The 13614-nt window shown below is 32.1% G+C and overlaps 4 protein-coding genes across 4 annotated transcripts; 2 read left to right on the forward strand and 2 right to left on the reverse strand.

Annotated features, from left to right (window-relative positions):
* Positions 1–304: 304 nt before the first annotated feature.
* Positions 305–2146, reverse strand: HELRODRAFT_171156 (hypothetical protein; the record flags this gene model as incomplete). The annotated part of the gene is made up of 4 exons (XM_009017903.1): positions 305–376; positions 599–751; positions 1351–1425; positions 2036–2146. 4 exons carry the CDS (start codon positions 2144–2146, stop codon positions 305–307), a joined length of 411 nt encoding a protein of 136 aa, XP_009016151.1.
* A 2034-nt stretch (positions 2147–4180) lies between these two features.
* HELRODRAFT_171157 (hypothetical protein) lies at positions 4181–4859 on the reverse strand (the record flags this gene model as incomplete). Its single annotated transcript, XM_009017904.1, has 2 exons — positions 4181–4312; positions 4611–4859. The coding sequence occupies 2 exons, from the start codon at positions 4857–4859 to the stop codon at positions 4181–4183; spliced, it is 381 nt and encodes a 126-aa protein (XP_009016152.1).
* An 889-nt stretch (positions 4860–5748) lies between these two features.
* HELRODRAFT_171158 (hypothetical protein) lies at positions 5749–7617 on the forward strand (the record flags this gene model as incomplete). The annotated part of the gene is made up of 3 exons (XM_009017905.1): positions 5749–6774; positions 6903–7003; positions 7308–7617. 3 exons carry the CDS (start codon positions 5749–5751, stop codon positions 7615–7617), a joined length of 1437 nt encoding a protein of 478 aa, XP_009016153.1.
* A 2783-nt stretch (positions 7618–10400) lies between these two features.
* Positions 10401–13366, forward strand: HELRODRAFT_111074 (hypothetical protein; the record flags this gene model as incomplete). Its single annotated transcript, XM_009017906.1, has 3 exons — positions 10401–12027; positions 12243–12461; positions 13163–13366. The coding sequence occupies exons 1-3, from the start codon at positions 10666–10668 to the stop codon at positions 13364–13366; spliced, it is 1785 nt and encodes a 594-aa protein (XP_009016154.1). The 5' UTR covers positions 10401–10665.
* Positions 13367–13614: the final 248 nt, after the last annotated feature.

The raw sequence follows: 13614 nt of genomic DNA on the forward strand, positions 1-13614 counted from the left end.
GTCCCAGATTTCATAATATAGGAATTTTCGGTCCCAGATTAAAAATTTAAACGTAAACGTCAGTTTATTTATACAGCGCTATTTTCGTGACGTTCAACAGCGCTCAAACGTCGTGCCGCCGAGGCACGCGTTATTTACCGCGTCACATACTCGAACAACATGATAAACTTTGGAATGATAACCCGGAGTCTACGCTCGTAACCATTACACCACACCCGAGGCTCAAATCAAATTGATCGTGCTTGCATTACCGTTAGTGAAATAGCAATTGTATTGCTTTGAACAAATGATTATTTGAACTTTACTATGCTATATGAGTAATGTTTGCATTGTGTTCAAGGATTTTCAAGTGATAATAGTAGTTAGTAAGATATCCCTGCATTAAGTTAGGATTAGAAATATATTACTGAAGGTTATATCAAGCAATTGATTAACTACGCCCACTTTTTTAAATATGCTAATAGATTTTAAAATTGCATTGTTGGCATGGATACCCCCTTTCCCATTTTTTTTGTGTACTAAAAACATTGGAGACCGAAAAATCCGGGACCGAAAATTCAGGGACCGAAAATTCATAGATTCCATCAAACACACATACATGTCTGGTCAGTGAGAAGTGCTTCCTGGGTTGACTACTACTTCTCTCAGCCTGTCCTCTCTGAATGATCTTCTCGACGCATCTGCTGCCTCCACTAGACGAAGCTCGACCCATCGCTTCGTGTTTCATGTTCTCCAAACTGGATAGTGCCTTCTGTGGTGACACATGTTTGTTGTGTGCTTATGTAGCTTATGTGTATTTCTGCGTTTTGTGTTTTGTGCTATGAATGTGCACAAATATATAATAGGTTTGTATAATCTGTTTTCGGATTTAATCTGTATTCAGATTATTGAATCTGAATACAGATGTTTTGAATTCATAACTTTTAGATGCCCTCTTTGTTTGCAATGTATGTTATAAGCTTTCATAAAAACCTGTTACAAATAATCAACGAATAAAATAGTTGATCAATAAGATACAAATATTCTACTGATATAAAAAATCCTTATTCATTAAAATATGAAAGTTATCTGTAAGAAAAATTTTCAACATGCCACAGCAATCCTTATTAAGTTGTGAACAGTTGTCGATGGAATTGAAGATAATTGTAAAAAATTGTCTCAACCATTCACACTTACACAGTCTAGTTAATGTCAACACACCTGCAGGTCAATAGATTTATGGGAAACCATTTGATTGACATTTGGTAGACTCCTCCCTCTAAGAACCACCGTAGAATGTCTGGATGCAATTGGCAAATGACAAACTCTCTGTTGTTGTTGTTGTAACAAAAGTTGTTGTTGCGGTGAAACTTTGGGAGGTATGTATGGTGGAGTTACTGGGGTTGTCAGAGTTTGGTTTGAGAGGCTTTTCTTTGCCAGAACTCCCTAATTTTGGTTGTAAAATTTATAAGCTGTCAATAATTATTTTGAATAAAATTTATTCAAATAATTATTTTGAATAAAATTTATTCAAAATAATTATTGACAGTTAATCATGCTTATGGATGATCATCATGTTATATCACATTCAACTGGACAAATTTTATTTAAACAGTTTTACTGAATTATTTGAAATGGTTCGTGTTCAGGTAGTTATTGAAATCATTTAAAAAGATTTTATGAGATTTTTAAGAAAGACCCACATGCTTAGTAGTGGAAGTAATAAAAAACATTGTATAATTAATGCCAAAAATAAAATTGAATAAAAATTTACATTTCTCAAGGTAATCATTCTGTGATGTCTATTACAAAAAATCACCCTAACAACATCCCTATTGAGGTTAGTGTTAGTAAGGAGAGTTAATTGAGAAAGTGTAATAACAATCTCAGTTTTAAAAAAATGATTTTGATCACCCACCCACAATGTTACTATATTATTAGTATATCTATAATAATAAATATAATTATAATATAGCCGAAAGCTCAGTGCTCATGTGGAGAAATGATGTTGACAACTTTATTTTTATTTAAATATAAAATGAATAAAACACCCAACCCTGGTTGTAGCGGAAACTTCTTTGAGGATGGCCTCGAAGGCGGCAGTTCCTTCCGCCTGCTTCTGAGCGTGCATGGCTATCTTCTCGCTAAACTTTCGCGGGTTCGCCATTTTAAATAATTAGTAATTTAATTCTTACTTAAATTTAATTGGTTGGTAAATTATTATAATATATTTTCCTTTTAAATTTAAAACGGAGTTTAGTTTGAAACTTTTGTACATACGAGTATACGCAAAATGTAGTACAAGCATCATAACTCTTCTTTTTAATTTATAATCTTATTCAACTTCGACTCAATAATTAATTATGAAACTCAAGCTATGTAGCGAAATAAAAAGTTATTAAATGCACGCTCGGACGGTCTCTCCATTTTAAATATTCCCTTATTCCTTTTTAGATTAAAAAATCCGAATTAATTTGTATATATATTTTAATACGATCCGTTGTTTCAACGTAAACATTGCTTGCAACATCCATCCATGCATACAAAACACTCGTACACATCCGCGTGCATCCTCCTCGCATACGATTGGTCGCTTGTGCTACCATTCATACATTGCATTCGACTATACTCTACGTACGGTACATGTACAGTACACGTATGCATACATTACATAAGTGCATGCTATTTATATGCGTACACGGATTCCGTGCGAGCATGTATAGATTTTGTGCAATTCATTTGTTTTGCTGATTGCAACATGTAGAGAAATGCATTTGCGATTATAAATTTAGGTAGGCATATACTTGTTCATTGTTTGCACTGACAGGGAATATTATGTCGCTATTTCAATTAGTTAGGAGTAGAACCAAGAACTGTTTCAAAACCCATCAATACGTGCGTGCACATCCACGCTCACGTGTGCATAATGCATCGCATACTTATAAGCAGTACAATATTTCATTATTCGTTAGTTCTATTTGTCTCAGGAAAAGTAAAGATGCCATTTGTATTTGCAAAAATTGTTAAAAAAGCCTTTTATAAAGCTCTTCTACTCATCACATATGTTTGAATTTATTACATATCAGGCACCATATTGAATGCATATATCTATTATATATCACTGCACACGCAAAACGCCTCATTTAGAAAAAAGTTTTTTTAGGCACGGCATACAAAAACAAAAACTGCAAAAAAGATTTTGCGAAAAAAAAATTAGCCTATTTATGTAGCTCTTTATAAGGAGAAATAATAAAAGAATCGCTATTTATAATTCTTATGTTTGTTACGCATACAGATTATTTCAGTATATTTTTAATACAATCTTACCTCCACATTATGCATATATATATATATATATATATATATATATACACACACACACACACACACACATATGCACAACACACAAGCGTGTGTGTTGCAACAGGCATTTCTAACACAAAGTATGCTCATTTTTAGTAAACTCTACACAATAATATATTTTAAGGTTAATATTTCTTGGTGTATGTACGCATCACAAAACACGCAATACTATATATATGTATGCTGTCAAAAAACTGGGCCATTTTTTTTCAAGGGTGTGTTTTATTTCTATTTATAGACCGAAACTTGTGCGCCCGTATAAATGGAAATGTATTTTCGTGATATATATTCTCATCCCAAGCTTAGGGAGTATGAACTTTTCCAAAGATTGTGCCTTCAGTTTGTTTTTATTCTTGTTTTCTGCATAGATACAGAAACTACTTTTTCTAAATCTATGTATCTACATCTACTGTTTTCTCTTAGAAATGCAGTTTAATAATATTAAAATTTTATTAATATATTGTTGATATATCACATCAGCCACTGTATGACCAGATAAAATTACGAACAAAAAGTAAAACTAAATGAAAAAGGATTAAAATGTTAGATAGGATAACTGAATCAGAGCAGCTAGAATTACAAAAATTGAATATTTGATAAATTAGCAACATGATACACACAGTCAAGTATAAATACTGTTAAATACTATTTTGTCATCCTAAATTGCCTATTTGACACTGGAATAAAATCACAATGATCACAAAGTTTAGACAAGAAAATGATATCATGAGCAAGAGCATACAATATTTAGTTATATAAAAATAACAAAATATTACAAAACACCATGCATATATATTATATATATATATATAAACAATTTGTTTTCAGATAAGTTTAGTTATGAATTTGGAGCAACAAATCTGTTGACAACTGTAATTAAATTTTCTATATCTTCAATGGACATTCTCTCTTCGCACTCCTCAACTATAAGTTGCACCTCAACAGCACTTTGAGGTAGTAGGTTAACAATCTGTGAAATTTATTTATTTATAAGACAAATTAGTATTAGTCTCTAAACTAAACAATAGAACAGCTTGCATTTGTATACTACTAACTGAATACCTATACTGGCCCTCAAACTATTATAATAAAAAAACACTTTGAAAATATTTTTCACGAAATAATAAAATTGAATTAGAAAAATTATTATTATTATAAAATTATAATATATTAATAATTAATTAATTATAATAAAATTAAATTTATATTAATGTATATATGTATACTATACTGACTCTCTATACTATACTACTATTTAGTATTTGTACCTGTAATTTTTCTGCATTTGTAAGCTTGAATTGATTAAGATTTTTCTTTAGTTCAGCGATAGATTCCGCAGTTTGATCTTTGCAGGCGGTGTTTTCTAAATAAGAAACCGTTTCTTTGGCGATGATTGATAAGTTTTTAGCTTCACCTCCTGGCTTTTGGAAACCATTTTTGCCATTTTGGATATCCTTCATAAGTTGAAAGACCTCAAAGTTGCATAAAAGTGCCGATTGACTGTTGATGACATTCATCCTGCAAATTATCCGTCACAAATTTCCTCTAATCTATACTAATACGGTAATACCTAACTTTAGTAATTTTAAATGTCTTACCCAACCGAAACGTAAACTTGAGAAATTGGTTACACGTGCGCGAGAATGATTATATTTAAAAGTAAGTTTAAGTTAGCATATAAAAACAAACGAACAGTAATTTTTGTAAAAAATATATTTGGAAAATACTTTTGATAAAATTTTAAAAATATTTATATTTTAATATTTATTTTTATTATATTTATTTTTATATTTGTTTTCAAGTTTAATAAAATAATTGTATTAGTCATTTATCTTGGGTTTGGTAATATTTACTTTTAAACTAATAAATAAATTGCAATTTGCTTGCCTTAATGTCGGATTTTGGTGGTGGTTTAATGAAGTTATCTGTTTAATTGTTGACTGATAAGTCAAACGTCTCATTTTTTAAATAAATAATATAGATTCAATTTGACACTTTGGACAGGCGACTCGCTAATTTTTACATTTATTGATTATTAATTAATTTTTATTTTTTATTGAGTGAAAAGAAAGATTCATTGATTATTAATTTTATTTATTATAATTATAGACGATTAGGATTAGAGATTAGAGAAAAAAATTCATTCATCTCACTCCCAACTGCAGCTAGCAACTTTCACTCAATCAAAAATCAAACTAAACCAAACTAAACTTTTACTAATCAACCATCTAAGTCAAAACATTTATTTTCATTTTTTTAATTTATTGTTGTACAGTGTACTGTATAGTGAAGACTAGACAAGTGTTATTCAGTTAACTGTTAAGATTTAACTAGAAACTAATTTCCAAATTTCTTCGTAATTCTGGATTGATTCAATCTCTGTTTTTGGTTTTGCAAAGAATAATAATGAAAGACGATCAGACACGGGTGAAGAATTTAATAATAGAAACGATATCTGTTTTGTGCCGGAATGGCTTGAAATGTAAAAGGTCAATGTCCATTCAGGGTTTGATTGGCATCACACTTGACGAAGATGATGTTTTCATCATCCACGTTGACGATACACTGATTATTAATGACCCAATCACAAATACGACTCAAAACAATCGACAACCTGACAACATTGAAATACCTCCATGTTTAAATAAAAATGAGAACAGTAATAAAAGGAACAAAATTTGTTCTACTGATTCAATTGATGATGAAAATGATCAAGTCATGGAAACAACTTGTATGAGCGACATTGAACAAACCATTAAGACAAAATATACCGCAATTTATTATGATGATAATGATGATGATGCTAACAATGGTGCAAATAGAGTTGGTGCCATCAATTTATCCAATTTAAAGTGTGAAAAAAGTAAATCAAATCAGCCAACAGAGTCAGAAAGCCAAAAGCAGATAGAAGTAAGAAATACAAATAAGAGCATATTAGAGAAACGTCGACTAAATTTTTGCATGAGCAAAAACAAGTCAGATGTCATATTTATTAAAAGTGAAACCTACGACGACAACAGTGATGTTGTTGATGTGTCGACCGATAGCCACAAGAACATTATAATTAATAACGATGATTTCAACAGTGACAATAACAACAACAACAATGACACTAACAATTACAACAACAATAATGATATTAACAATTATAATATTAACGATGATAACAATTTCAACGATGCTAATCATTACAACAGTAATTATGATAACGTTGTCGGTTTCAAATTTACGGACCATGGTCACTCACTGACCAGTCATCATTTTGATGATGAGGAGGATGATGATGGTGGTGATAATGATCTTATTATCAATAATAATAATAATCGTCTTAAAAATACTTTAAAAAACCACGATGCTGCTGCTGACAATTGCAACATCAACAATAGAGCCAAATATTTATCCGACCATGAATATGAAGATTTTGAAAGCAAGGTACTTCTCCTATTTTTTTAGTTTTGTTTTAACATAACAAAATTATTTTTTAAAAAAGTTCTAGGATTTAATTATACCCACTATTTCTTACAAATTAAGTTTTTAACATGATTTAATTTTTTCGTCAGTCGTCAAGAAATTTTGAAAACCTCATAAGTCAGTCAATGTCGAATGGTCTGCTACCGTTGTCTGCACCCTCGACACAACTCCTCTCATCACTGCACAGAAGGTATTCAAATGTTTTTCACAGATTTCTTAATAAATATATCTAACTATCTTTTTCCTCAGTTTTATTCATCTACATATATTGTATATAAATATTGTCACTGATATATTAATACATACCTGCCATACGAAAAAAATGTTGGATATCTTAATAAAATTTGGTACATATTTTATTTTTACACAATTGTTAATGCAAATTTAAAGGCAAACTTCAGTAACGTTTTTAAATTCAATTTAAAATTTTCAATTCAAATTTCTAGTACAAACATGAATAAAATGATCCGGTAATAATGCAATGCAATTTTCAGGTACAGCAACAACAACAGCCTCAACAACAGTAGCAACGTCAGCCATAGGTACACATCAGTGCACCAGTATAAAACTCCACAGACCTCATCATCAGCAACAACAACAACCAACAACAGCCTGACATCAAAATTATGCTCCAAACTTTCCTCTCGATTCGTCTGCGAGTTTCAGAACTGTGGCATCACCTTCAGCAACAAGCAGAACCTACTGCGACACCAGACAAACAAACACGGTAGACCTAAGCTGGCCAGACGATCCAATCGATCGATCAATGATCTTCTTTTTAATTTCAGGACACAGATGACTTGACTGTCGTCATCAGTCTGATTATTATTATTATTATTATTAATGTTATTATTTGTAATAAAATTGTTGTATATTGCTAGTAGTGAGTGAGATTATAAATGGCTTCTAAGTTATAATCTGACAGGTCAGTGTGATTTTTTATGAAATATTTTTTAGTTATCTGTGTAAGTCATGTATGTGAATGTATATATATATATGTATCATATTTATATATTTATATACATGTATATATCATATAACACACATATATACATGTCCAATACCCGTTTCGATAGTTGCTGCCAACCATTTTATGTGAGTAGTGCAGTGATTCACTGGTTTGTATGGATCGTTGTCCCAACCGAAGGATCAACATTTAGCAAAGCAAGACCGCCTGTTTGAAGGATGTAATGGGCAACAGTTATATGAGGAAAGGAGGAAAACTGGAAAGAGAAACAAAAAGTAACTGACTTGCTTTGTAGGAATAATAAGGGCGTCGTAATGGTTAAAGGCGTCTGGTCTTGCTGTTGCAGCGACCGGTATCAAATGCACGGAGATCCCCACCTATCATGTTCAGTGTTTCATACGTGGTTCTCGCGTGTATTCATATACGTTGTGTGTGTTGGTCGTGGAAACCTCTGAAGCACAAGAGAGATTGATCTTTAAACTTTGATCTTTTTTTCAAGAGTAAGTGGAAATAAACCACAGCAAACTGAAGTAAAACCTGAAAAAAAGCAAACACTTAATATATTTTGTGTTCTTTTGTCACATACGGTACAGCGTTTTTTTTAATTAACTTTCAATTTTTTAACGTTCGTTTGTTACATTTTTTAGAAATTGTGTTGCATTTTTTTTATGTTTACTGTATCAAAATTCAATTGATTGCCTCTGTTAATGAATCTTTACTGTTTCTCTACATGTAAGTTTCGTTTCGTATGTATGTATATATATATATATATATATATATATATATATATATATATATATATTATAATTATATATATATTTATTTTATTTATGTATATGTATTTATATAAAAGTATATATTCACATTTTTATTGGGCGAAGGAGTATGATGATGTATTTTATGGTTCACATTTTGCGTTTGATGTATTTTAATAGTTATCCTGTTTTAATTGTTTAATTAAACTTTAATTAATTAATATTAATGTTTTATATATATATATATACGTACATATGTATCTGTTGGCGTTTATATGTATTTAAGTTTGTATGTATACGTTGGTTTACGTGTATGAATGTGTGATTTGCGTTGATGTGCTCATTTGCTTGCCTGTCTCTGTCTGTGTGTTTATGTGTGCCTGTCTGTCTGTGTGTGTGTGTTGTTGCATGCGTGTAGCATTAAGTCAAATGCTTGTTAAATTTTTTATTCATGTTGACTGAGTGTCAATACATTCTAAAACAAATTTACAAATTTTCTTACCTAAAAACAAATTTAAAAAAATCGAAAGTTTCATTCACTGTCAGGTTAGATTTTAAAATGTTCTCAACAGAAATTTCATTTGAATCTTGAAATTAGTTTAAAGCGGGAAGAACGATCCAACATCTTTCCTATACGTGTATGCATATGAAATGGACGTCTTTGATGGAGTTTGTCGTGGAATGTTTATTTGTGTATAATGCTGGATGTTGGTGTGTGAGTTTGGTTTGATGGCCAAGTACATCACAAACAATATGTGAGAAGTAGCAAAAATAGTAGTCAGTCACCTATTTACAATTCAATTACTCCCAGAGCCCTGGCTTACCTACAATGTTCAATTTATCTCACCTTCTTACAAATTTTATTTAGGAATTTCAATTGTTTTGGATTAACATGTTTTAACGTTTTTATTTTGCATTTTATGTAAAATTTTGTTTCTGTATTTCTGTTTGGTTGAAACTTTTAAATTAATGTTCAGACATGGCTTACCTATGATTGACTAACTCATCTCAGCCCCTAACTTAACTATCAGTTTAACTAAGTCCGGTTGGAAAAAGAAAAATGAATGAAGAGAAACGTGACATCAACGACGACACCGAAAGAATGGAAGCCCCACAAGAAGAGATGATTTCAAAGAATGGAATAGACGGGAAAAAAAAGGCAAGCCGAGTCAAGACAGGGTTTCTGGAAAAAAAGATAATGCTATCGGCCTCGCGTTCTCCGGACTATGGGGAGCATTTGATGGATAGGTGGATAGTACTGTTTCGCAGTGCGTGCAGTGACCAGGTTGGGTTAGAATGTGACACCAAAGATCCCCGCCTTTCACATGTTTCGAACGTATGTGAAACGTTGTTTAGCGCGTGTTCATATAGGTACGATGCTTGTGTATGTTGTTGATGCCTCTGAACCTCGGAAGGGTGAAATAGACCTTTTTTACGTTAAAACGTTTTCCTATGAGCATTGGACTCAAACTTTTGGTTTTGAGATAATTTCAATCTAATTTCTTTTAAAAATATCAATAATAACCAGCGCGAGGCCGAGGTGGAAAAAAGATACTGATTGTTAGAATAGCTTGATAAGAAAATGCATTACCGTTTTGATCTCCCAAAGAGAATGTGTTCCTGTTTTAACTTTCCGTTAATCTCCACAAGATATTTTAATGCTCAATTAAGAAATTTTTTCGAACAGCTGACTACGATTTTTAGAAGAAAGAATTAATTTGAGTTTTCCATAATATTATGCATATTCATAAACCACGAACCAATAATATTTAAAAGTGGGCGTGGTTAATTTTGATTGACAGCGCGAATACACTTTATAAACGATGTGAACCACCAGTGAACGAAAACAAACGCCATTTTGTGCATCGATTCGTTGGGCGTTCGTTCGGATTTTTCTCTTTATCATCGTTTTATTGGTTAAATTTAAAATTTTTAATGCCGAAATTTTCAATTATTTAAAAGTGACTGTTTAGCGTTATTTTTTTTCCGAAATTTCTTAATAAAGTATTTATATTAATATTAGTTTTCGTTCGGTAGGTGGCAATAAATATATAATTTTACGCCTGCCATATTAATTTTCTGCTCCGCTTTGTTGGTGGTGGTTGTGAAAAGTTTGAAAAACTTTTGAAAATGAGTTTTCAAAAGCAAACAAAGTTGAATTTTAGAGGTAAACGCAAACGGAGTGACAGTTGTAAAAGTTCATCTCTCGAAAACTGTCACGTGAACAAAATGATGAAGACAAGTTACAAATCGACCCAGAAGTACAAGAAGTACATTGGAAATCACAGCAAGGGGCATCCAAACGGTTTTTCATGTAATAATAATAGGGCAGGCAGAAGTGTTCAAAATAACAACAATCATAAAATTATAGTTCCTAATTACTTCGGTGGGAATGCGAGGGATCCTCTCAACTTGAATGGACTGATTGCTTGTGGTGGGTTGAGCCATTCGGTGACCCCTATGTCGTCACCAATGCCTTTATTGACGCCACACAGACAAGATGTTCTGGTGCCAGTTTTTCGAGCTGCTAACATTTATGATCCTTTGAACCTTCTCGGAGAGGACACTGATGATGTAAATGATCAAAAAGCCAGACTTCACCAGAGAGCTAGAAAAAAACGTTACTTGCTTAAAATTAAACATAAAAAGCAAAATAAGGCTGTTAATGTAAATTCTAACAACCTTAGTGGAATGAGTGATAAAAATATAAATGACAACATGCAATGTAGGGATGTGACTGTTTGCAACATTAAGGAGACATGCACAAATGAGATGAATCATTCTGATACCAATGCTACATTGGGTTCAACAAATGAAACTGCTGCAAATAATTCTGACATCACAATCAAAAGAGACTCATCACGTGAAACATCTGATTCACAGAATTTCATAAAGCCAGTTACAAATTCAATAGAAACATCTACATCTGCCTTGGCTTCTAAGAACAAATCATCCAACAAAAAACCTGAAGATATACCAACTCGAGCCAGTAAACCAAAAAGGCGAAAATCAATTAATCTCTCAACATCTAAAAATGTCATCAAGTACAATGCTAAAAGTGAGCGATATTGTCACGGAAATTTCAATTTGTTTAGTAGTTACAAGAACAGTCACTACCACGACAAACGGTTGGACTCGCTACCCAGAGATAAATTTCTCGACAAGGAGGTTCTTGAAATTGGTTGCAACTCTGGCTTCGTGTCTATTAAGCTATCAAAAGATTTCATGGCTAAAAAAGTGCTTGGCGTTGATATAAATGAAAAATTAGTCAATGCATCTAGAAGTAATTTAAATTATTTTTCAAACCTGAGCAGCAGGAAAAGTACCAGCAGTCAGCCATCATTGTATCCGGAACATTTCAGTAAATCATTTGGTTCTATGTGCCATCCACTGCTTAATTTAGATCTAACATGCCATGAATGGACCAACCATGTTAAAGATGAAGTTGATGATGATTGCCTCAAATTTCCTCACAATATTCATTTCAAATGTGTAAGTTTAAAAGATTTCAACTCCTTCTTAATTTCTTCTTTGTAATTTCATCATGTATTATGTTTCTGCATTTAGTGTATGTTTTTTATATTTATGTATAAAGGTTTTAACATTGACTGTTAAAACATTTCTGTTGAGATGACATTTTGTAACTGCATAGAAAATCTTCATGGCTGTAGTTAATTAAAATAAATAACTAAAAACGTTTATTTCAGGCTGATTATGTTCCAACAAGCCAACTTGAAATTAAGAATGAAACCCCTCAATACGATGTGATCGTGGCTCTGGGGGTGACCAAGTACATCCACCTGAACTATGGAGACGAAGGACTGAAGAGGACATTCCAGAAGATTTACAGACAGTTGAGGCCTGGAGGCAGATTTATCATGCAGGCACAGAGATGGAGTACTTACAAGAAGAAAAAAAGAATAAATGTTTGTTTGTTTGTTTGTTTGCTTGCTTGTTTGTGTGTGGTAAGCACTTGTTTATTTGTTTATGTTCTTGTTTGTTTATTTATATGTTTATGTTCTTGTCAGTTTGTTTGTACATGAGCAAACTTATTAAACTGGTAATATAAATTCGATATATATTGATTTCATATTTTGTAATTTTTAGTTGATAATATTTAAAATTGGTATGCGTGTGGCTATGCTGCTATTGATGTTAGCAGATGTTTGGCGTTTTGCAAACTAATTAATACCCACTACATTATCATAAAATTATTATCATCATCGATGCTATCCTACGTTATCATCAAAAGAGGTTATTGTCATTAAAGCCTTTCACTCTATCATGTGCTGGTGGCTTAAAATATAAATTGAAGTTTTATTTTTATATTTCTGTCATTTTATTATTTCTCTCTCTCGCTCTCCCTCTCTTTTCTGGTGATGCCGATGAGTTTTCTACTCATATATCATAATCACTAGGAGGTTGATGATGATGACGTGTATGTTTGTGGTGATGATGAGTGTGTTTGTGATGATGATGATGAGTCTGTTTCATGTTTGTCTCTTTATTCCATTTTTCTCAATTGTGAAAACATTATTTTGAAATATTTATTATTTTGAAATTTAATTTTGAACTCATTAAAAGCTTCGATATAAAAAGTAACACCTGACCATATTTTCCATAACAGGAAGAAACTTTAGCAAGGTACAAGGGTATAAAGTTGCTCCCAAACACCTTCAAGCAGTACCTGATCAGTCCAGAGGTGGGCTTCAGTCAGTACATCAACTGGCCAGTGCATGCTGCTTCAACTCCTCATCACGTTAATAAACTACAAAAAGGTTTTGCTTTTATCACATGGTTTTTTTTAAATTTTATTTTTAATTTAGTTTAATAGCACTAGCTATTTTTCAATTTTAAAAGTTGTGTATAGTTCAATTTTAATTTAATTCTTGTTTTTTTTGTTATTATGTTTGCTTGCTCACTTCACAGACTATCCTCCTAATCTCTGTGTTATCATTCCTTACAGGGTTTAGACAGCCTCTGGTTGAATTCATCAAACCTCTGCATGAGACAGTGCACCAACCTGCTACAAACATCAATGAAACCAATGATAACGACGGCCCTGGCGACATGCTGGTG

Source organism: Helobdella robusta (assembly GCF_000326865.2).
Source record: "Helobdella robusta unplaced genomic scaffold HELROscaffold_20, whole genome shotgun sequence".
NCBI classification, from domain to species: Eukaryota; Metazoa; Annelida; class Clitellata; order Rhynchobdellida; family Glossiphoniidae; genus Helobdella; species Helobdella robusta.